Source organism: Oncorhynchus clarkii, chromosome 5 (assembly GCF_045791955.1).
Source record: "Oncorhynchus clarkii lewisi isolate Uvic-CL-2024 chromosome 5, UVic_Ocla_1.0, whole genome shotgun sequence".
NCBI lineage: Eukaryota > Metazoa > Chordata > Actinopteri > Salmoniformes > Salmonidae > Oncorhynchus > Oncorhynchus clarkii.
In genome coordinates this window covers 76,205,222-76,229,754 of record NC_092151.1, presented here as the reverse complement: position 1 = coordinate 76,229,754, position 24,533 = coordinate 76,205,222, and the positions used below count along the sequence as shown (strand labels likewise).

At 42.6% G+C, this 24,533-nt stretch overlaps 2 protein-coding genes and 1 pseudogene across 2 annotated transcripts; 1 reads left to right on the top strand and 2 right to left on the bottom strand.

Annotated features, from left to right (window-relative positions):
• Nucleotides 1-2,251: 2,251 nt before the first annotated feature.
• Nucleotides 2,252-16,231, top strand: LOC139410224 (glomulin-like). Its single transcript, XM_071155694.1, has 18 exons — nt 2,252-2,448; nt 2,630-2,758; nt 6,130-6,240; nt 6,362-6,470; nt 9,279-9,531; nt 9,705-9,807; nt 10,004-10,182; nt 10,290-10,343; nt 10,442-10,472; nt 10,573-10,662; nt 10,766-10,807; nt 10,916-10,989; nt 11,243-11,327; nt 13,906-14,015; nt 15,432-15,495; nt 15,607-15,742; nt 15,893-15,981; nt 16,075-16,231. The coding sequence occupies exons 1-18, from the start codon at nt 2,413-2,415 to the stop codon at nt 16,174-16,176; spliced, it is 1,797 nt and encodes a 598-aa protein (XP_071011795.1). The 5' UTR covers nt 2,252-2,412; the 3' UTR covers nt 16,177-16,231.
• A 117-nt stretch (nt 16,232-16,348) lies between these two features.
• Nucleotides 16,349-18,554, bottom strand: LOC139410223 (protein SPO16 homolog). Its single transcript, XM_071155693.1, has 5 exons — nt 18,455-18,554; nt 18,167-18,260; nt 17,586-17,757; nt 17,235-17,313; nt 16,349-16,659 (listed from the first exon to the last, which is right to left on the bottom strand). The coding sequence occupies exons 1-5, from the start codon at nt 18,521-18,523 to the stop codon at nt 16,546-16,548; spliced, it is 528 nt and encodes a 175-aa protein (XP_071011794.1). The 5' UTR covers nt 18,524-18,554; the 3' UTR covers nt 16,349-16,545.
• Nucleotides 18,555-19,006: 452 nt separating this feature from the next.
• The window catches only part of LOC139409759 (BTB/POZ domain-containing protein 8-like), a 32,692-nt pseudogene continuing 27,165 nt past the window's right edge, over nt 19,007-24,533 (bottom strand).

Sequence of the window (24,533 nt, the reverse complement as noted above, 5' to 3'; positions counted from 1 at the left end):
TGCCGTCCCTGGAGGGGGTGCGTCACCTGAGTGGGTTGATTCACTGATGTGGTCATCCTGTCTGGGTTGGCATTTATGAACATTTGAACATCTTGGCCATGTTCTGTTACAATCTCCACCCGGCACAGCCAGAAGAGGACTGGCCACCCCACATAGCCTGGTTCCTCTCTAGGTTTCTTCCTAGGTTTTGGCCTTTCTAGGGAGTTTTTCCTAGCCACCGTGCTTCTACACCTGCATTGCTTGCTGTTTGGGGTTTTAGGCTGGGTTTCTGTACAGCACTTTGAGATATCAGCTGATGTACGAAGGGCTATATAAATACATTTGATTTGATTTGACAAGATTGAGATGTTGGTTAGAGCTGCCCTGCCACATAAAAAACACTCACAAAATGTGAGTTTGCTCTTCACAAGAAGCATTGCCTGATGTGAATCATGCCTCGAACAAAAGAGATCTCAGAAGACCTAAGATTAAGAATTGTTGACTTGCATAAAACTGTAAAGGGTTACAGCAGTATCTATAAAAGCCATGATGTTCATCAGTCCACACTAAGACAAACTGTCTATAAATGGAGAAAGTTCAGCACTGTTGCTACTCTCCCTAGGAGTGGCCGCCCTGCAAAGAAGATTGCAAGAGCACAGTGCAGAATGCTCAATGCAGTTATGAAGAATCCTACATTGTCAACTAAAGACTTATAGAAATCTCTGAACATGCTAACATCTCTGTAGACGAGTCTACGATATGTAAATCACTAAACAAGAAGGGTGTTCATGGGAGGACACAATGGAAGAAGCCACTGCTGTCCAAAAATAATTTGCTGCACGTCTGAAGTTTGCAAAAGAGCACCTGGATTAAACTAAAGTTCAGTTGTTTGGAAGGAACACACAACACTATGTGTGGAGAAAAAAAGGCCCAGCAGACAAACAACAAAACCTCATCCCAACTGTAAATTATGGTGGAGGGAGCATCATGGTTTGGGGCTGCTTTGCCGCCTCAGGACCTGGACAGCTTGCTATCATCGAAGCGCAACAGAAGTTGCGTGATGCAACAAGACAACGAACCAAGGAATCAAATGAAGAAAATACGCCTTCTGGAGTGGTCCAGTCAGAGTACTGACCTCAACCCGATTGAGATGCTGTGGCATGACCTCAAGAGAGCAGTTCACACCTGACATCCCAAGAATATTGCTGAACTGAAACAGTTTTGTAAAGAGGAATGGTCCAAAATTCCTCCTGGCCGTTGTGCAGGTCTGATCCGAAACTACAGAAAATGTTTGGTTGAGGTTATTGCTGCCAAAGGAGGGTCTACCAGTTGTTAAATCCAAGGGTTCACATTTTCCCACCCTGTGCTGTGAATGTTTACAAGGTGTGTTCAATAAATACATGAAAACATATAATAGTTTGTGTGTTTTTAGTTTAAGTAGACTGTGTTGGTCTATTGTTGTAAATTTCATGACAAATTTATGTAGAAATCTAGGTAATTCCAAAGGGTTCAGATAATTTTTCTTGAAACTGTATATTGTTGTAAGCAGCTTTGACATACAGTAGGCTACATGTAACCGTCACAACAATCATCAGTCTCCAATTAAATATGACTAAATCAGAGTCAACACAGCACACTGTCTCTGGGTGTATTTGCTTTGTGGCTTTTGTTCAGGGCTTTGCTTTCATCACGGCCCAATACAGAGAGCAAACCTATCCTAACCAGCAGCCACTGGCTAAATCCTACCGTTCAAACATGCTCAAGGCTAACCCTATCTATTTATCTCAACTAGCCGTGTGTGTGTGTCCTGTCCTGTCCTGTCCTGTCCTGTCCTGTCCTGTCCTGTCCTGTCCTGTCCTGTCCTGTCCTGTCCTGTCCTGTCCGTCTGTCTGTCTGTCTGTCTGTCTGTCTGTCTGTCTGTCTGTGTCTGTGTCTGTCTGTCTGGGGCAGCAAACCGATACAGCTTAGGCCAGTGCTCAGTACTGGTTCTTAAAGTAACAGAGTTTGTTATGCATTTGATGTACAAGATATGAACTTCACTTCCCTACAGGAGCCTACATTTGTGGTTAATTAAAACAAAACAAAACAAACCCAGGTCACCAGCATGCAGTTAGTTCTAGTGGTTTAAGGTTGATTGAGTCTCCCTGGACTCAGCTAGAGCCTTCCAGACAGTTCTGTTGTCTGCCGTGACTATGTTGCACTGCTTTAATCCGATTATAGCTCAGGCACATAGGGCTTGATAAGAGGTTTACTGACTGAGGTCTCTGGACAGTCCACCTTTACCACAAGTAATTTCAAACCGCAACAGTAACTATCTGGTGTCCTCTTTTTAGCAGAAATTAGGATATTATCATTATTTCATCTATATTCTGAATATTCACACTCTTATTTTTTGGACCCCTCCACGATTGTTATTCAAGACAAACGCTGAGGATGGCTGATCAGCTGCAGGATGTCATCCAGAGATGGGTAAGCTAACATGCTAACAGTGGCTCATATAAGAATGATAAGAACTAGCTTATATTATATATAATTGATATGACATTTTTAACAATAATATGACTAATCAGATGCATAATATTGTCAGAATTATTACTTTGAACTAGCTGTCTCTGTGAGTGGTGTCAGTTAGCATCTTGTATCTCTACAGCGAAAAGCCGTGGTGGAAGATGGGTTAAGGCCAGAGGACCATGAACTGTTCCAGAATGCTGGATTGGCGTATATTAATCAGGGTGACACGACACAACTGCTACACTTCATTCAGGATGAGAAGAACCAGGTAAATGCATCACATTCGCATGCCCTCCAATGAAAACCCCTCTTATGCTCCGCTAAGTGAGTAATTCAATTCAAAGATATCCTAAGAAGAATCACACCTTACTGTTACAGAGTGAACCGGGAGGACATTGGGTGCTTTACACTGTTCTATTTGTGAAAATTGTTGTAAAATATACCTTGCGTTTGACACATTTTTACACATTGACAGTGTAGTGTAGTAGATTCCAGTCCCAGAGGCCGATAATGGTGATGACAGACACACGCACACTCCAGTCTCCTCTGTGACAACATCCGCAAGTCTACTACTACAGCTAACAGTACAGGCCACTTTGCTACATTGCCACCATAGACATATAGGGTGCATCCCAAATGGCACCCTATTCCCTACATAATGCACTATTTTTGACCAGGGCCCATAGGGCTATAGTGTGCATCCCAAGTAGTGCACTATGCAGAGAATAGGGTGCCATTTGCGATGTATACATAAAATAACGATCGCCTCTCTGCCACTACCCAGAGCTTGTTGTTGGGCTGTTGACCTGAAGGTGTGAGGACTGAACAGGCCGATATCCAGTCAGATTTCTCGCTCCAGTGATGGTGACCCTGTTTGGAAAGGCTATTCTCTAAGTGCCCTTGGTTGTCCCTCCTCCCCACGCCTTCTTTTGCTCTAAACCCTACACTTACAGGAGCATGTGTCAGGGTGGTTTTTCAAAGTCTTTAAGGAGCTAAAGGAGCCTCAGGAGGTATCTGGGTTGAAGATATTGAATTGACTCACAAAAGAGAAATCTGTGAGAAAACCCTCAACTTGGACAAAGAGTATTATCTAACTGTAGTGAAGGGATATTCACTTTAAAAAGAGAACATGGAATGGAAATGGAGTTAATTTTGATGGAGTCATAACAGGGTCTATAGATACCTCTCTAGGACATCATGGAGTCATAACAGGGTCTATAGCTACCTCTCTAGGATGTCCTGGAGTCATACAAGGGCCTATAAGTAACTCGCTAGGACTTCATTGAGTCATAAAAGGGTCTATAGCTAGCTCACTAGTGTAGTAGGATGTCCCTTAGATCATACTACAACTAGGACATCATGGAGTCATAACAGGGTCCATAGCTAGCTCGCTAGGACATAATGGAGTCATAACAGGGTCTATAGCTACCTCTCTAGGACATCATGGAGTCATAACAGGGTCTATAGCTACCTCGCTAGGATATCATGGAGTCATAACAGGGTCCATAGCTACCTCTCTAGGACATCATGGAGTCATAACAGGGTCTATAGCTACCTCGCTAGGATATCATGGCGTCATAACAGGGTCTTTAGCTACCTCACTAGGACGTCATGGATTCATACAAGGGTCTATAGCTACCTCGCTAGGAGGTCATGGAGTCATACAAGTGTTTATAGCTACCTCGCTGGGATATCATGGAGTCATACAAGGGCCTATAGCTACATCGCTAGGATGTCATGGAGTCATAACAGGGTCCATAGCTACAGTGCTAGGACATCATGGAGTCATACAAGGGTCGAAAGCTACCTCGCTAGGATATCCTGGAGTCATACAAGGGCCTATAGGTAACTCGCTAGGACATCATGGAGTCAGACAAGGGTCTATAGCTACATCGCTAGGATGACATGGAGTTACAACAGGGTCTATAGATAACTCGCTAGGAAATCATGGAGTCATAACAGGGTCTATAGCTACCTCACTAGGATGTCATGGATTCATAACAGGGTCTAGAACTACCTCGCTAGGAACACATGGAGTCATAACAGGGTCTATTGCTACCTCGCTAGGATGTCATGGAGTCATAACAGCGTTTATAGCTACTTCGCTAGGATGTCATGGAGTCATAACAGGGTCTATAGCTACCTCTCTAGGATGTCCTGGAGTCATACAAGGGCCTATAAGTAACTCGCTAGAACTTCATTGAGTCATAAAAGGGTCTAGCTAGCTCACTAGTGTAGTAGGATGTCCCTTAGATCATACTACAACTAGGACATCATGGAGTCATAACAGGGTCCATAGCTAGCTCGCTAGGACATAATGGAGTCATAACAGTGTCCATAGCTACCTTACTAGGACATCATGGAGTCATACAAGGGTCTATAGCTACCCCGCTAGGATGTCATGGAGTCAGAACAGGGTTTATAGCTACCTCGCTAGGATATCATGGAGTCATAACAGGGTCTTTAGCTACCCCGCTAGGATGTCATGGAGTCATAACAGGGTCTATAGCTACCTCGCTAGGATATCATGGAGTCATAACAGGGTCTCTAGCTACCTAACTAGGACATCATGGATTCATACAAGGGTCTATAGCTACCTCGCTAGGAGGTCATGGAGTCATACAAGTGTTTATAGCTACCTCGCTGGGATATCATGGAGCCATAACAGGGTCTTTAGCTACCTCCCTAGAACGTCATGGAGTCATAACAGGGTCTATAGCTACCTCGCTAGGATGTCATGGAGTCATAACAGGGTCCATAGCTACAGTGCTAGGACATCATGGAGTCATACAAGGGTCGAAAGCTACCTCGCTAGGATGTCCTGGAGTCATACAAGGGCCTATAGGTAACTCGCTAGGAGGTCATGGAGTCATAACAGGGTCTATAGCTACCTCACTAGGATGTCATGGATTCATAACAGGGTCTAGAACTACCTCGCTAGGAACACATGGAGTCATAACAGGGTCTATTGCTACCTCGCTAGGATGTCATGGAGTCATAACAGCGTTTATAGCTACTTCGCTAGGATGTCATGGAGTCATAATAGGATTTATAGCTACCTCGCTACGATGTCATGGAGTCATAACAGGGTCTATAGCTACCTCGCTACGATGTCATGGAGTCATAACAGGATTTATAGCTACCTCGCTACGATGTCATGGAGTCATAACAGGTTCTATAGATACCTCGCTACGATGTCATGGAGTCATAACAGGGTCTATAGCTACTTCGCTAGGACGTCATGGAGTCATAATAGGGTCTATAGCTACCTCGGTAGGAAGTCATGGAGTCAAACCAGGGTCCTTAGCTACCTCGCTAGGATGTCATGGAGACATAACAGGGTTTATAGCTACCTCGCTAGGATGTCATGGAGTCATAAAAGGGTCTATAGCTACCTTGCTAGGATGTCATGGAGTCATAACAGGGTCTATAGCAACCTCGCTAGGACATCAACTTAGCTTTTTTGACAGACGTGAGGGGGTAGTCAAGGTGGTCATTTGCAAGATAGCCCACATGCAAGTAACAATTTGTATACTTAAACTTGCACAACTGTTTTTCATCATCAGTTGCTGCTTTCTTTCTAAATGTAAAAAGTAGACAACATGACACAGAAGTTTTTGGTTATTTTATCTGACCCAGGGAATAGTGGAGTCTATGGGCTGTGGCCTCCTTGCGTCCCTGGTGGCCGAGGTACTGAAGAGGAAGAAGAGTTCCTCTACCTGTAAGGCCGTTATCACACACCTGGCCGAGGTAAACTATATATATATATATTATGAATTACCCTTGACAGAATTGGATGGCAAAAGGCTAAAGAGCAGGTAGATTCACATGGCATCAGAGTTAACAGTAATGTAGAAATCTTGTCTCTCAGACATGCAGCCCCATGGAACTCATGCTGATTTTTCTCGGCCAAGTGGATGACCTTCATCCGGACCTCATCGCTGATACCATCGTATTTATGGCCCCGCATCTTCAAACAGGTAATACTTAGCAGTGGTATTGTGAAGGCTATCTCCTGCAGATGTTGTTTGTTTCCCTCTACTGGACACTTACTGGAACTTAATCTTGATGACGTTCCCTTTCATTTTTTTTATGCCGATATTTTTTTATTTATAAATGCAAACAGAACACAAAAACAACACAACCACCACAACATTCCCAGACCTGTCCATAAACGTACAAAAACACAGAAGCCTTCCATTTCAGTACACATACACATAGTACATCAATTTAAAACACAATTATGTATGTTGGTAAATCTTACACTCCTCAAGATTACCAATGTGAGGTTTTCAGATTTTATCACACGTCTTTCTTTTGCTTAATATCATGAAACACAATCTAATGGAATGTAACTACCTTCAGTTCGTTATTGACGATGCATGTGTATGATGCTTTCCAATTGATAGCTACACATATTTTTTGCAGCAATTAGCCCTAAATTACAAAACCTTCTTTGATATTGGTCAATAATATTTACATTCCGCAACAGACATAATCATGGAGATGGATGGATGTAAAATCCTTGACACAATGATATGATGGCACAGACATTATCCCAACAGGCTTCCTTTTAGTTTTTTTTGCATCTCCAACAGCGATATGACTGATTTCTGGGTACATTACATGCATTCTAGCAGGAGTGTAGTAAATCCTATGGATTATCTTCAATTGCAATAATTTATGGCTAAGATTGTAGGAGCAAATATGAACATTTTCACATACAGTTGAAGTCGGAAGTTTACATCAAATCAAATCACATACACTTAGGTTGGAGTCATTAAAACTAGTTTTTCAACCACTCCACAAATTTCTTGTTAACAAACTATAGTTTTGGCAAGTCGGTTAGGACATCTACTTTGTGCATGACACAAGTCATTTTTCCAACAATTGTTTACAGACAGGTTATTTCACTTATAATTCACTGTATCACAATTCCAGTGGGTCAGAAGTTTACATACACTAAGTTGATTGTGCCTTTAAACAGCTTGGAAAATTCCAGAAAAATATGTCATGGCTTTAGAAGTTTCTGATAGGCTAACTGACATAATTTGAGTCCATTGGAGGTGTACCTGTGGATGTATTTCAAGGCCTACCTTCAAACTCAGTGCCTCTTTGCTTGACATCATGGGAAAATCAAAAGAAATCAGCCAAGACTTCAGAAAAAATAATTGTAGACCTCAGCAAGTCTGGTTCATGCTTGGGAGCAATTTCCAAACACCTGAAGGTACCACGGTCATCTGTACAAACAATAGTACGCAAGCATAAACACCATGGGACCACGCATCCATCATACCACTCAGGAAGAAGAAGCGTTCTGTCTCCTAGAGATTAACGTACTTTGGTGCGAAAATTGCAAATCAACCACAGAACAGCAAAGGACCTTGTGTAGATGCTGGAGGAAACGTGTACAAAAGTATCTATATCCACAGTAAAACGAGTCCTATATCGACATTACCTGAAAGGCCGCTCAGCAAGGAAGAAGCCACTGCTCCAAAACCGCCATAAAAAAGCCAGACTACAGTTTGCAACTGCACATGGGGACAAATATCGTACTTTTTGGAGAAATGTCCTCTGGTCTGATGAAACAAAAATAGAACTGTTTGGCTATAATGACTATCGTTATGTTGGGAGGAAAAAGGGGGAGGCTTGCAAGCCGAAGAACACCATCCCAACCGTGAAGCACGGGGGTGGCAGCATTATGTTGTGGGGGTGCTTTGCTGTAGGAGGGACTGGTGCACGTCACAAAATAGATGGCATCATGAGGAAGGAAAATGATTTGGATATATTGAAGCAACATCTCAAGACATCAGTTAAAGCTTGGTCACAAATGGGTCTTCCAAATGGACAATGACCCCAAGCATACTTCCAAAGTTGTGGCAAAATGGCTTAAGGACAACAAAGTCAAGGTATTGGAATGGCCATCACAAAGCCCTGACCTCAATCCAATATAAAATGTGTGGGCAGAACTGAAAAAGCGTGTGCGAGCAAGGAGGCCTACACACCTGACTCAGTTACACCAGCTCTGTCAGGAGGAATGGGCCTAAAATTCACCCAACTTATTGTGGGAAGTTCGTGGAAGGCTACCCGATATGTTTGGCCCAAGTTAAACAATTTAAAGGCAATGCTACCAAATACTAATTGAGTGTATGTAAACTTCTGACCCACTGGGAATGTGATGAAAGAAATAAAAGCTGAAATAAATCATTCTCTCTACTATTATTCTGACATTTCACATTCTTAAAATAAAGTGGTGATCCTAACTGACCTAAGACAGGGAATTTTTACTAGGATTAAATGTCAAGAATAGTGAAGAACTGAGTTTAAATGTATTTGGCTAAAGTGCATGTTAACTTCCGACTTCAACTGTATCTGTGACCAATAGTTCTCATCAATTTCTTCTTTGAGATCTGTTTCCCATTTTTACCTTCGGTTCTGAACCATCAGATAAAAATTCAGTCAACCCTTGATATAACTTGGCAATCAACTTCTTCGGCGTTGCAGCTTCTTTCAGTATTTGTTCTATGATACTGTTAGGTTAATCCTGATTCTGTTGAAGCAATTGAATAAGATTTCTTAAATAGTCTTAGATAACCCACATTTTTCTTGTAATTGATTGAATGACAGTAGCGAGCCATTTTAAAACAAATAAGCCTCAAAACAAATCAGAATGCAGTAAAACAACCTATACATAATACATTCCTTCAATTACTTTTTAATACTGTATTCTTGCCTCTCCTAGTGCTATTCATGTTGGTGACTCTTGAATGTCTCCGTCCATCTCCTAGTGCTGCTGCGTCTGGGTGAGGAGAAGGCTCCCTGGGTAGGCCTGGCTCTGGCTGCCCTACAGAAGCAGGTGTCCAGGCTGCCAGTGCCTTATACCAAGGAGCAAGAAGTGGAGGATGCGTATGGTCTGTGTCGTTGCTGCTCAGCCCTGGCCAGGTTCATGGAGCCATTCGTGGAGGAAGTGAAGAGGAGGGACAACAGCGAGGATGGTGGCACTGCTTCAGACAATCAGCTAAAGACTGAGCTTCTCAAGTTGTAGGTGTCTGTCTGCCTGTCTGTCTGTGTGCTTTGTTGGATATTAATGCTGCTAAAAGGAGCACCAAAATGTATCAATCAGATGTAGTTATTGGCCAGGTTATAATCAGGAGAGTAGAAGATACTGACACCGGCTTGTTGATCTGTAATGCATATTATTCTTCTCTCTACAGTTGCATGGGGAGCTTGAGGGAGCCACTCCTTCAGGCACAGCTTGACCAGGCTATAGACATCCATAAACAGTCTCCCCTATGGCACTTTGCTACAGACATACTGGTAAGTAATCCGGGCCTACTTGGTAGAGTGATGGCCTTTTGAAATTGCTCTACACACTACACTAAGGGTTAGCTCTTTTTCTACTGCATTTTCCAGCAAGTCCAGCGAGACTATCAAACAAGGCAATCAACCTTAAAATAGACTATTTTAATAAGAACCTAGCTAAAACAAGGCTACATTGTGTTTTTGATCCTAGGCCACCCTACCGGCCATCCAGGAGCCTCTCCCAGGCCTCCTGTTCTACAAGGCTCTGAAGAAGAGGGAGGAGTCTGGCCTCCTGACAGACAGTACTAAAGCCCAGGAGTCACGGGCCTGTCTGGCATACCTGCTCTTTGTCCAGCTCATCACCATCGAGAGCTTTCCAGCAGTTTTCAGGTGAAACACAGTAGAAAGGTTCTGAATAACCGTGTTATTGAAGATATGGGGTGATAACTATGTTTGAAACATATAATAGTATTAATCATATTTTGTTGATCTCTCAGCCCTGTGTTTGTCCTGCAGTGTAATATGGAATATATTGACCTCCTACTGAGTAGGTATGTTTTCAGAGCTAGACTGTTCTTACATGATAATAAAACATTGGTTTAAGATATAGTGTGTTCCTCTAAACAAGATGTTTTCTTTCCTAAAATAGAAAGGAAGAATCGTTCCTACTCAAAGGCCTGGTAAGGATAAATTGATTTGAAATCTTCCAAATACTATATTGAGTGAATTCTCTGAGTAGTAAGTATTGCTAAGTATTCTTCTCCATGCTCGATCACTCAGGAATTATATACAAAAAGCTTGGAGAGAGTGGAGGATAACAGCCTCCCAGTTGAACTGCTGGACCTAAAGTCATTTTACAGTGTTCCACAGGTGAGTCTGACTACATACCAGAAGCAGCTAAACAGATGCATATGTAACAGACGTAATGATAATCATTTGTGATTTGTGTTTTTGTTGTTGTGTGGAAATGCAGCACTTGGTGCAGATCCTGACTGTGTGTCCAATTCAGCATTTGGTAATTGAATAAAACTCCTGCATGAATAAAACCAATTGAAATGATTACTATGTTTACTATTATTACTATGTACCTGCTAGCCTAATAACTCCTTTCTCCCATTACCAGAGAGAACAAGGGTTTAAAGTGTTACAGCTCTTCATAGATAAATTGGGACCTGAGGCTAAGCACAAATTCTTCCGGTGAGAATACTGTATAGCCTGTATGTGGTCCGCAATGGATGAATCTGTAGTACTCTATAGCAGTACCCCCCGTGCATGTTTAGTTTTTGCCCTAGCACTACACAGCTGATTTAAATAATCAACTCATCATCAAGCTTTGCTTATTTGAATCAGCTGTGTAGTGCTAGGGCAAAAACCAAAACGTTTACCCAGGGAGGGCCCCAGGACCACATGGTATTAGAAACATCTTGAATATCCTGATTTCTCATCGTAGGTGTATGATAAAAACCAGTTGCCATGCCGGAGTAGAGGGTTACATTATAAAGAACATCAAAAATCAGATTGAGCTCTCCTTGAAGGTAAGATATACAGTGCATTTGGAAAGTATTCAGACCCCTTCCATTTTCCCACATGCTACGTTGCAGCCTTATTCTAAAATTGATTAAGAACTATTCCTTATCAATCTCTACACACAATACCCAATAATGACAAAGCGAAAACAGGTTTAGTTTTTTGGGCTAATTTATTAAAAATAAAAAACAGAAATACCTTATTTACATAAGTATTCAGACCCTTTGCTATAAGACTCTAAATTGAGCTCAGGTGCATCCTGTTTACATTGATCATCCTTGAGATGTTTCTACAACTTGATTGGAGTCCACATGTGGTATATTCAATTGATTGGATGTGATTTGGAAAGGCACACACCTGTCTATAAGGTCCCACAGTTGAAAAGGTCCCAATCCATCAACATGATCAAGACAAATGAGATGATTGTGGACTACAGGAAAAGGAGGCCCGAGAACGCCCCCATTCTCATCGACGGGGCTGTAGTGGAACAGGTTGAGAGCTTCAAGTTCCTTGGTGTCCACATCACCAACAAACTATCATGGTCCAAACACACTAAGACAGTCGTGAAGAGGGCACGACAAAGCCTATTCCCCCTCAGGAGACTTAAATGATTTGTCATGGGTCCTCAGATCCTCAAAAGGTTCTACAGCTGCACCATCGAGAGCACTGGTTGCATCACTGCCTGGTATGGAAACTGCTCGGCCTCTGACCGCAAGGCACTACAGAGAGCGTGTACGGCTCAGTACATCACTGGGGCCAAGCTTCCTGCCATCCAGGACCTCTATATCAGGCGGTGTCAGAGGAAGGCCCTAAAAATTGTCAAAGACTCCAGCCAACCTAGTCATAGACTGTTCTCTCTGCTACTGCACAACAAGCGGTCCCGGAGCACCAAGTCAAGGTCAAAAAGGCATCTTAACAGCTTCTACCCCCAAGCCATAATACTCCTGAACAGCTAATCAAAGGGCTATCCAGACCCCTATTTTACACTGCTGCTACTCTCTGTTATAGTCTATGCATAGTCACTTAAACTCTACCTACATGTACATATTATCTATATTACCTCAACTAACCGGTGTCCCCGCATATTGACTCTGTACTGGAACTCCCTGTATACAGCCTCACTTGTTATTTTACTGCTGCTGTTTAATTATTTGTTACTTTTATTTTCAATTTTTTTACTTAACACTTTTTTTCTTAACTTCTAAAAGCATTGTTGGTTAAGGGCTTGTAAGTAAGCATTTCACTGTAAGGTCTACACCTGTTGTATTCATCGCATGTGTTAATTACAATTGGATTTGATTTGACAGTGCATGTCAGAGCAAAAACCAAGCCATGAGGTTGAAGGAATTATCCGTAGAACTCTGAGACAGGATTGTGTTCCAGGCACAGATCTGGGGAAGGGTACCAAAAAAATGTCTGCAGCATTGAAGGTCCCCAAGAACACAGTGGCCTCCAACATTCTTAAATGGAAGAAGTTTGAAACCACCAAGACTCTTCCTAAACGGCCAAACTGAGCAATCGGGGGAGAAGGGCCTTTGTCAGGGAGGTGACCAAGAACCCGATGGTCATGCTGACAGAGCTTCAAAGTTCCTTTGTGGAGATGGGAGAACCTTCCAGAAGGACAACCATCTCTGCAGCACTCCACCAATCAGGCCTTTATGGTAGAGTGGCCAGACGGGAGCCACTCCTCAGTAAAAGGCACATGACAGCCCACTTGGAGTTCGCCAAAAGGCACCTAAAGACTCTCAGACCATGAAAAACAAGATTCTCTGGTCTGATGAAACCAAGATTGAATGCCAAGCGAAACCTAGCACCATCCCTACGGTGAAGCATGGTGGTGGCAGCATCATGCTGTGGGGATGTTTTTCAGCGGCAGGAACTGGAAGACTAGTCAGGATCGAGGGAAAGATGAATGGAGCAAAGTACAGAGAGATCCTTGACGAAAACTTGCTCCAGAGCGTTTAGCACCTCAGACTGGGGCGAAGGTTCACCTTCCAACAGGACAACGACCCTAAGCACACAGCCAAGACAGTCCTTGAGTGGCCCAGCCAGAGCCCGGACTTAAACCCGATCAAACATCTCTGGAGACCTGAAAATATCTGTGCAGCCTTACAAAGTTTGAGAGGATCTGCAGAGAAGAATGGGAGAAACTCCCCAAATACAGGTGTGCCAAGCTTGTAGCGTCATACCCAAGAAGACTCGAGGCTGTAATCACTGCAAAAGGTGCTTCAACAAAGTACTGAGTAAAGGGTCTGAATACTTAGGTAAATATAATATTATACTTAGGTAAATATAATAATATAATATTAACCTAAGTATAATATTTCATTTCTAAAAACCTGTTTTTGCTTTGTCATTATGGGGTATTGTGTATAGAATGATGAGGGGGGAAAAAACAATTAAATCCATTTTAGAATAAGGCTGTAATGTAATAAAATGTGGAAAAAGTCAAGGGGCCTGAATACTTTTTGAATGCACCGTAGTAGGAGACATTTTGATAAACAGGACAGTAGCTCCATTTCATTGCATTAGAAAAGGTGTATACAGTGCAACCTATAATTGTGTTATTCTCCTTGTTATCTCTAGCCAGGTCATGAGAATGAATGGTTTATGGGAATCCAGGTTTTGCCCCTACTGAGACTGGTTCTCTGTTTCCCACGGGGCCCAGAAACAGACCTGCTGAACAGTATGGACAGGTTAGTACCGTTTGTCCTCTCCCTAAATTTAGGGCCGGTTACCTGGATACAGATTAAACCTAGTCCTGGACTAAAAAACACTGTCAATGGAGAGCAGTGTGCATACTTTTTCTAGGACTAGGCTTAATCTGTGTCTGGGAAGCTGGCCCATAGGATCTGTCTAAGCAATCCTGATACCTCTCTGTATTCTAAAATACAAACCCTGGACTGGTGAGCCTGCCTTGCCCCTCTACAAGCTGTGACTGGTCCCTTATCTGGTCATTAATACTGCAGTAGAAAGCTGCATATTCTAGCCACATATATCTGGTGCCCAGCATAAGGCAGATGGAACATGGACTACGGAACAGATCTATTCTCTAATGAAGTTCAGGTTTCATTCCTAGAATCCCTTTCTTTCTAACAATGGAGATAGCATTCTTAGCCAACAAGACATAACTGATTAATCAACTCTCCATCCAGTTTAAAACATAGACTGTAGTAAATAGGTCAACATCAGCTGACTGTTGTCAACTTGTAATGCCCAATTGAAACACAGACAATATAATATACACTAAACAAAAATATAAACGTAACATTTTTATTTATTTAATGTTGGTCCCATGTTTCATGAGCTGAAATAAAAGACCCCAGAAATGTTCCATACTCACGAAAAGCTTATTTATCAAAAATGTTGTGCACAGATTTGTTTAAATCTCTGTTATTGAGCATTTCTCCTTTGCCAAGATAATCCATCCACCTGAAAGTTGTGGCATATCAAGAAGCTGATTAAACAGCACGATCATTACACAGGTGCACCTTGTGCTGGGGACAATAAAAGGCCACTCTAAAATGTGCAGTTTTTTTACACAACACAATGCCACAAATGTGTCAAGTTTTGAGGCAGCGTGCAATTTGCATGCTGCCGGCAGGAATGTCCACCAGAGCTGTTGCCAGAGAATTTAATGTAAATGTATCTACCACAAGCTGCCTCCAACATCGTTTTAGAGAATTTGGCAGTACGTTCAAACAACTCACAACCTCAGACCACGGCCTCACAACCTCAGACCATGTGTATGGTGTTGTGTGGGCGAGCGGTTTGCTGATGTCATCGTTGTGAACAGAGCGCCCCATGGTGGCGGAAGGGTTATGGTATGGGCAGGCATAAACTAAGAACAACGAACACAACTGCATTTTATTGATGGTAATTTGAATACACAAAGATACCGTGACGAGATCTGTGACGAGAAGGTATCTGTGACCAACAAATGCATTTCTGTTTTCCCAGTCATGTGAAGTCCATATATTAAGGCCTAATGAATTTATTTAAATTCACTGATTTCCTTATATGAACTGTAATGCAGTAAAATCTTTGAAATTGTTGTATGTTGCGTTTATATTTTTGTTCAGTATAGTATTGTTTGTCCATCTCTACCTTAGGGTAATGGAGTCTCTCAATCTATTACGATACCTGCATATGCGGGACATGGACTGGCAGCAGACAGTGAGTGTTTTTGACACATTCATATAACTCAGAAGATTAAACCTTGCTACTAGTCAGTTGACGTGGTTAAGACAAGACAGCACGGTGATGGTCTAACGCTGATGTTTTCAGTCAAGTATATGGCCGGAGCTGTTCAAGATCAAAGAGGACTACCTGAAGATGCTGAGGGTGTGTCTGGCCCTCTCTAGAGCCTACTATGCAGGGCAGGTTAAGAACATGAGAGAGGACAAGAAGATTCAAGCACAGGGTAAGAAAGCAGATCTCTCTACACTACAGTACTCCATCTATTAAAATGTATTATATGTACATACTGTGTATTATTCTGGGAAGAATGTACAACATGTGTTATACTGTGTACATAAATCAATGTATTATTGTGACTCTCATCCATTAACAGAAGCCAGAGAGGCTAGAGTTGCATTAGTTCAGACTATGACTGTGAAGAACAAGATGGTATCAGATATGACCCCAGAGATGCAGTATCAGGTAACTATAGCCACGTTACCACTGCTGTTTTTGCTTGCTTGTCAAATTGAATTTAATCATTTGAATTGGCACTGAGTTATCTTGACTTCACAGGTACTGCAGTGTGCTCTGGTGACCTTTGACCTGATGGAGAGTCTAGTGATCCGTATTGAGGAGATATCAGAGGAGAAAGTGAAAACGGGGACTGCTGTCTAACAACAGAGATGGCTCAGATTCTTATGCTTTTAAAAATGATTGTTTCAGGCTAATAATAAATCATAAATACACAATCTACAAAAAAATATTTATTTATTAAAGCCTCGTTTTCACTTATTTGCAATGCTGGATTTTCAATTGACTTTCTACTGAATCTATACAGTAATAGTATTCTTCTGGATACAGGATTGGATGCATTGAGTATATCAAGCACACTAAACACATGCCAGTTGGGTTAAAGCCATTCTGTGCTTGTGACCATAAACACAGCGGATGCCAGACCTAGCATAAATCAATCATTAGAGTCACTAACCTATCATGAACAGGTAGGTTTGAGGGGACCTGGCATCCCCACTCTGCACCAGCTGCTCACCCCAGCTTAATGTCCTTGAGCATCTCCCAGACAGAGCTGCTCTCTATAATGTGGGCCCTGGCCAGAGACATCCGATCCCGCACGCTGTCAACATGGGGCTTACTGGTGGCCTGGAAGATGAGATCCCTTTCATTATCACAGGGGGAAAACTCGAACTCTCAACATTAACCGGCTGGCAAAAACCTTGCACATTGACAGAAATGTTTATTAATGTGCATTGTCCCTGAGCAAAGTAAAGTAGCCTAACTTTGTATCAACTTTATCGTTATAAACCATATTTGTATTGACTATATCTTATATATGCATAGTCACTTTACCCCTACCTACATGTACAAATGACCTTGACTGACCTTTACCCCCGCACATTGACTCGGTACCGGTTTCCCCTGTATATAGCGTTGATAGTTATTTTATTGTGCTACTTTTTTATTTTTTTTTTACTTTAGTTTATTTAGTAAATATATTTAATTTCTTGAACTGCATTGTTGGTTAAGGGCCTGTAAGTAAGCATTTCACAGTATTACCTGTTGTATACGGCGCATGTGACAAATAACATTTGATTTTGATTAGATTTTTTATCAACCTATGCCAAGTATCTTAATTTTCATTTTTCAGTATTATTATTACTTAATATCCATGTCAATATAATGTGTGAGGACTTAGGGGTGTCTTCTTTCATCCTTACTTTGGCTATAGTCAGCATCCCCTTGACTATCTCTGTGTTGTTACGTACAGGTAGAACTCTGAGATTGCTGCCAAGGAATCTGCAATAGACCACAGGATCCCTCAGTTACAATGAAAGCACAGCACAAACATATCCATGTGACCGGAAATATTGTTGCATCATTCAAAACTACTGGTCATTTGAATGTATTTGGGTCAGTACAGTAGGATAATCGTTTAGAGGAGGAGTGAACATTACTGTGAAACTACACTAGTCCACATTGGCCTGTAAATGTATAACATTTGCACATGTTAGAATCATTCCAGACAGGAATACAATTGTCTGCTATAAAGTATAATAAAATAACTATACCTGTGCTGTATCACTGACATGATGCCCAGTTCCTTCTTCCCATAAAACGGGGCTTGCAGGAGAAGGAAACTATTGCGGTGAACCGTCACAAACTTCTTGATCTTGTCAAACAGTCCTGCTTCCTCAAGGTTCTCTGGTAGTTCTTGTGGGTTTATTATGAGGAATGCAACACCTGGACAACCCACACATACATTAATTTATAACACAACTTTGGTCTTGTAGACTGGCCTTAGGCTTATGTGCTTTATTTGCTAGATTATGAGGGAGTCAATGGGCTATCACAAAATATCTAGGTAATACCCGACAGAAGTCTTCTGCAGCCTTTTAATAGGAGCAAAATCCTGCAGTTTTTGAAGTTAGACCACATTAGCTGAAAGGTATCTCATGTCATGACAGGCCCAGGGGACAGTGTGTATGGCGGGAACCCCCTTACAACAGGTGGTAGGTGGCACTGTGACATGGTCTTCTTGGCATTGGCAATATGATAGCCTAAAGACACCAACTGCGGATCTCTAGTATAGGCATACATAATGTACCTTTGAAGCATGAATCAAATAACGTAATATCAAATTGATGATTACCTGACTGCGGGAAAACAATGGATCCCGACTTGACAGCGTCTGAGAATCGGATCCGATGGTGCTGTGCAAGAAGCATCCTGGATGTGTCATGATTCTGTGTGTTTTAGTAGGGTAATGTTTTAGATGGGTAATGTCTTGATGAAATCTAATAAGCTGTAATAATCAAATTGTCAATATTGTGACTTCATATCAATATTGGGAAGAACTCAATTATACAATTGTCCATTTCTGCCCAAGCTAGCTCGCTAGTAACTTCTTTGGCTAGCCATTTGTCGTGTTAAACGTTACCTGAAGTGATGTGCTGACTATAATTGTTGTTTTCCATTGAGTTGTCCTGTCATTACCGTTGGTAGTCATTATAGGTGGTGGTATGTAGCTAACTGTATTCACCCAAAATAAGATAGGGTGCGAAGTTGGATAACAAAACAAGTCTGTTTTGTCCGAATGAGCGGTGCTGAGTTGACTGGAATCTAACGAGGCACGTGAAGGAGGTGTGAGCAATGACGTCACGGGACCCTAAAAAGGTGACGTCATTTCACGTACAGCAACAAACGCCCAAGTGTATCCCTCATTTTAACCCGACATGTACAATAAAAATCTATATAATTTCACAAATTATGTTTATTTAAAAAAATTATCTACTATTGTATTTTCACTATCACCAAACCCCCCAAAATATGAAACCATTGTATTTACAACCAAACATTTACATTTTTATATACACAATGAATATAAAGCCAACAGACCAACATGTTCTCTAGTTTCTGTGAAACTATCATGAGTAGAGAGCCATAAGAAAAACATGTATTTTTTATTTTCTTCTTTCTGAAGGTTGCAAACACCAAGTAAACAGTTAAACATACACAAATGTCCGCATGCACAACACCTTATTTGTGTCTAAACTCTCAGTCCATTAAGTATTAAGGATATAACTGAAGATGATGAAGGGGCAGAGCTTGACTTGGGCAGGAGCTCACTGGAGCTGAGTTCTGGCACCTAAAATGTTCTACGGCTTGAGCTCCTGTTCCTCTAATCGAAAGGTGTTGTGGAGCTCCTTTACCTAAATATAAACAGTACCGGCACCCAAAATTAGTACTGGAACCTATTTCCGTCCAAGTCAAGCACTGTGAAGGGGACTGAATGCAAACAAACAAGTTCAGTTTGAGAGTCCGAAAAAACTCAAAGCTCATAAAAAGCAGCATAAAAAGCATGAGACAGTCAACCAATAAATAGAGGATGACTCAAACATCAAGACAGAATAATTGTGGTACTGTAGATGTCAGTAAACCATAGACATTGACGTTGCAGAAGTCCAGAGAGAAAGTGTAACAGATCCCGCTGATAGAAAGTACTGTTGTAGTGTCTGTCTCAGAAGAAGTGTTGTTTAGTTGATGAATCTAGAGAGAAGGTTGATAAATCCAGAAAGAAGTTAACATAGTGTCTCCTTAGTCCTTAAACCTGTCAATCAAGTGATGTGTTCCTAACTCCAAGATGATCCATTAGTCCTTAATTCTGTATAGGCTTTGTCAGTGATAAGTTTCTAGCTCCATGATGGTCCACTACCCCTGCGGAGAGGCAGCATACTCGGGCAAGAAGCTGGTCACAGTGATGCTGGTTGTAGAGTCCTCCAGGGGTGATATGAGCTCTGCCCAGCGTTTAAATGTCTCCTTCTCGTGGAGCAGGAAGGTTTGCTGGGTGTCCAGGCAGTCCCGGGAGACGGACAGGGTCTACTTGATGAGATACTGGGCTAGGTTTAGGTCCTCAGGGACTGGGTTTATGAAGACTGGACTCCTGGTCCGAGAGGAGTTGCTTCAGCATGCTCCAGTCACGCTCCGCAAACTTACCACTCTCTTCATTGTAATCTTCCTCTTTGTCGTTCTCCTCCTCCTACCCCACTGTGCTCCTCCTGCTGCGGTTGTCAGAGGAGCTGAGGTGCTCAAAAGCTTGTCTCAAGTTCAGTTCATAGTTGGTAGAGAGGGCTTTGGAGGGGCGTCAGTCATGTGTACAGGTTGGGGTTGTTGTTTGATCCAGTCTGTCTCACTGTCCTTCAATGCCCCCTAAAAACAGTTGACAATGACATAACAATTCATCTTTCCATAGTCATTACAAAGGTATCCTGCAGGTCACTTTTACGTTATTATCCCAACATTTAGATGACTAAAGTTTCACCCTTAATGCAACTGTGTCCTCTTAACATCCATTAATAATCAAATGACAGGATGAGTCAATAACCTGTCCTCTATTCCACTAGGAGAGAGGCTGGAGGCCCTCATTTCACCATTGTTGGTACCTAGTTACAGACCAATTGATTATAATATGAAATTGTTGATATAATGTAGAATTATATCACATGCATAAGTCATGAGTAGTCACTGACCTGGACTGTGGGTGACAGATAGGATGGACAGCTGCCTTAAAGGTCAAGCACAGAGGGATGTAGTTGTCTGGATGTGTCTCTTTTATCCACCAGTAAAAACCACAGTAAGCCATTCATTGCATTGCCAGCGTTTGTTAGTTAACTCTGCATAACTCAGTTTGCTCAGGCACCAGTGATATGTTTGAAGAAATAAACCGTGCAGGTATCTTTAACTAATGAATATAACTATTGTTTTGTACAGATATGATTATAACACGGTCACAAAAAACTAAATTCAGGCAGAAATGATTTACTTTGCAGCACAAAGGGAAGTACATAGGTTAATCTAACATTTCCCATCTGATTTTATGTACAGTTTCTTTCTGTAATTAACACTGCTTCCATATCACTGTAAATAACAGATCCATGCTGGCAATGGATGATGCAATTGACCCCTTATTGCTGTTGACAGCAAAAACAAGATTGATATGTTTTGCACTGGGATAGACCGTAACTAGTATGCATCCCAAATGCCACCATATCACCAGTATAGTGCACTATATGAGGAATAGGGTGCCATTTGAGACGTGACCCCTAACTAAGTAATAGCTTTGCTGTATCATATGAGAGTGAAAAAAGAGAGACATGGAATATAAAGATGGTTCTAGACACACCACATACAGAAAACTACCAGGCAGTACCACACGTCTATTGAACCAAACCAGCATTACATAATAAAACAAGTAAAAAAAGAATTAAGTAAAAACAAACATATTTGGTGAAATAAATAAAAAGACACAACAAATGGCATGTACTACTATCATATATAGATGTCTTTTTGATAAGCAGACTGATGAGAAGATACAGGTTAGAAGGGTCTGACAATAAATAACAAAAACAAGCCAATCCTGGATAGGCAAGGGTCCCTGTAGGTAAGTAAAACAAAGATTGACATCTTTCTCAAAAGCAATCTGGTCGTAATGACAGCTTAGTATTTGTGGATTTACCCTCCAAATCAACTGGCCATTTTGCATATTATTGTGTCATTTGATTTAAAAAAAAAATCATATCTTGGTTGCACGTCTTCTGCATGAAATACAAATTATGGAAACATCAATCTAATAAATAATATCATCAGCTGTGGATTAAAAAAGGCCAGGAGCTGTTGGATTTCGTTGCATTCACTAAAAGAAACAATGAAAAATCATTGAATATTTGCATTTTTATGTACATCAAAGTGCATTCGTACAACTAGGCCTACATCAGTCCGCCACACCTTGTCAGAAGGCAGGGGGTTTCTAACCAACACATGACACACTACTTTACACTAAATATGTATCCCAAATGGAACCCTATTCCTTACACAGTGCACTACTTTTGACCTTACGGGTCGTGGTCAAAAGTAGTGCCTTATAAAAGGGAATAGGGTGCCATTTAGGACTCACTCTTAATATTTTAGTATCAGTTCTCATTGAAATCAACATAGATTACTTATGGAAAGAAAAAGCTAAGTAGTCAAGGTCAGAATGCCTCTGAAAAAAGGTTGTTCAGTTGTTATAAGATGATTATAGCTAAGCTACTTCTGCACGTTTTTTGATTGACCAATCTCCATTTTTTAATTTTTTAAGGATATTGGTGTTACCAATTCAAATCAAGGGACTGGTACACAGATGTTTTGTGTATTTATAACAAGCTTTCGGCTACACTATATGGGCATATAAAAAAACAACCCCTTATCCAATTTGAGTTTGAACTAGTTAAGTAATCTGTATTATATTAATTTTGAGAGGAAGGGGATAAGTGTACGTGTCATAATGCAAATGAATAGTCTGAGCATCATGTTATATCAGACAGAGGAGATTGTATCTTGCAAAGGGAGAACTAATTAACTAACTAACTATGACTTGACTAATGGAGTTTGGCTGGGTGGGGAGGGAGACTGGGTGAGGGGTTTGGCTACAGGGTTTAAATTAGGTGGGTTCCTAGATGTAGATCATTATACATTACCTGCTGGGGATTGTGGGATAGCTGCATGTACAGGAGAGCCCCCTTTCTGCTGAGGGTCATTTAAGTCTGTATGTAAGTCTGATCTCTTGCTGTCTACATGCACAGGTACAGATGCTTGGCAAGGCTTGGTTGAGGGGTTGTTGCGTGGTGATCCTCCATTGCTGTACTGTTCAGTAGGCCGGAGGTCTAGGTGGCAGGGTCTCTCTCGCTCTTGGGGAGGCAGGTCAGTGGGGTCATGGTCCAGAGAAGGGCAACCAGGACTGGGCTCTACTCCCTCCACTTTGGTGGGGTTATGGTCATCTACCAGAGGATCCTGGATCTCAGTGAGGAAAACAATGGGTTTGTTGGGTTTGTTGTTGTTGGACTCGTTGCCTTGTTCCTGCTGCTGCTGAGGTGTGCTTTTGGGAAAGTCCGATGCCAGGTGCCCCCCAGAGTGAGAGACAAAGTTGGGGACTGACTGAGGGGCCGGAGAAGGGTTGCTCCCGAAGACGTCGCAGGGCGTGAGGGGGTCATCAGGCTGTTGCTGGGGCGGAGTCTGCACCCCGCACTCCTCTGATCCCAGCTCCTCACACTCGTCAACAGAGATCAGAACAGAGCGGCGGAAGTTAGAGGCTGATTGGTAGTCCAGTTGCTGCTGCTGTTCGTTGACCTGACCAGGGTCAGCTCCATCCTCGAAGGCCATGTTCACAATGCCCTGGAATTGAGAAGAGGGATCGGCAGGAGGCAGAGGGGCCTGGTGAACAGGAAGAACCTCCACCTCTGACCTCTCATCCTCTTCCTCAGACTCCTCGGACTCCTCAGAGGAGAAGAGCTGGCTGTCGGGGACCTGCTTCACCATAATATTGGCCTGCACCTCCTCCTCAACAGGGACCTCGTCTCGGTCCCTGCTCAGCCAGGAGCGCGGCCGTTGCTTCACCCCTTCCTCCTCGCTGGTGGTCTCTACCTCGCACCCCTTCAGCCTCACCTCGACCCGCAGTCCACCATCCAGCATCTTCAGCTCCTCAGGCGTACTCGTGTCACTACTACTGCGACCCAGGAAGTCATGGCAACGCATGGTGCCGCCCCCTTTGGATTCGCCGCGCTCGTTGGAGCAGCAGTCATCCACATCGTCCTGGGAGCCCCCGGCGTCGTAGTCCTCAGAGCGAGGCTTGATGTCGTCTGATGAGGTGGTGGCACTGCCGGATTCTGACTCGGGGCTGACCTGGTGGTGCAGGCTGCTCCACGAGTCCTCCAGAGGGCTGCCTGGAGTTGGGGTGTCCAGTGGAAGGTCTGTGGCTGAGCCAGGAGTGTGTTTACATGTGTGTGTGTCCTCTGTGTGCTTAGCAGGCTCTCCGCTTACAAGGTTATTCCCATTAAATATGTGGTTGATTGCTGGTGGCTGATTGGACAGAGCCCTGACTCCTCTTGTGCAGTTAGGTTTACCTGGTTGTTTGGCAGATTTCTGAGGACTGGCATTCAGGGGTAAGGAGAGGGAGTCCCCTCCTCCACTGTGGCCCTGGGGGCATGGTGGTAGTGGGATGTTATGAGCTGGACTCTGCTCTGTGGATGTTGTTACTGGCTCTGAGGCCTTCTCTCTGGGATCTGAATGTGAGGAGACCCTCTCTGCTCCAGAACCAGTGTCATTAGCCTGCTGGGTCTCTGTAGAGGTTTTACCATTAGATCCCTCTTTCTCTTTAGCTGCAGGCTTTTTGGATGAAATTACAGAGGATACGTTTTTAACTGGCCCCGCTGACTTGGGTGAGGCTTTCTCTGTAGGAGATTCAGAGGTAGCATTCTGCTTTGGCCCAGGTTTGGACGTTGCTAGTGGAGGCTGTTTGGAAGGAGAGGAGCTGGAGATGGCTTTTACTGGTTTAGAAGTAGATTTGGCTGTGGCTGCGGTAGCTGGGGTGGTTTTTGTGGTCTTCCTGGCTGCTTTGTCTGCTGAGACTTTGGAACCATCCTTATCCTCCTCTTTCCTGGGAGACGCAGGTTTTCTGGCACTCAGGGATGACCCAGGTCTAGAGA

Bases quoted from the DNA above. Each gene is read 5' to 3' on its own strand.
- LOC139410224 (XM_071155694.1), top strand. From the start codon at position 2,413: ATGGCTGATCAGCTGCAGGATGTCATCCAGAGATGG. The intron at 9,808-10,003 runs GTAAGTAATCCG...TTTTGATCCTAG, and splicing joins ACTTTGCTACAGACATACTG to GCCACCCTACCGGCCATCCA. The intron at 15,982-16,074 runs GTAACTATAGCC...TTGACTTCACAG, and splicing joins CCCCAGAGATGCAGTATCAG to GTACTGCAGTGTGCTCTGGT.
- LOC139410223 (XM_071155693.1), bottom strand. From the start codon at position 18,523: ATGACTACCAACGGTAATGACAGGACAACTCAATGGAAAACAACAATT. The intron at 17,314-17,585 runs GTATAGTTATTT...GGTCTATTGCAG, and splicing joins ATGTCAGTGATACAGCACAG to ATTCCTTGGCAGCAATCTCA. The intron at 16,660-17,234 runs GTAAGGATGAAA...CTCATCTTCCAG, and splicing joins GGATGCTGACTATAGCCAAA to GCCACCAGTAAGCCCCATGT.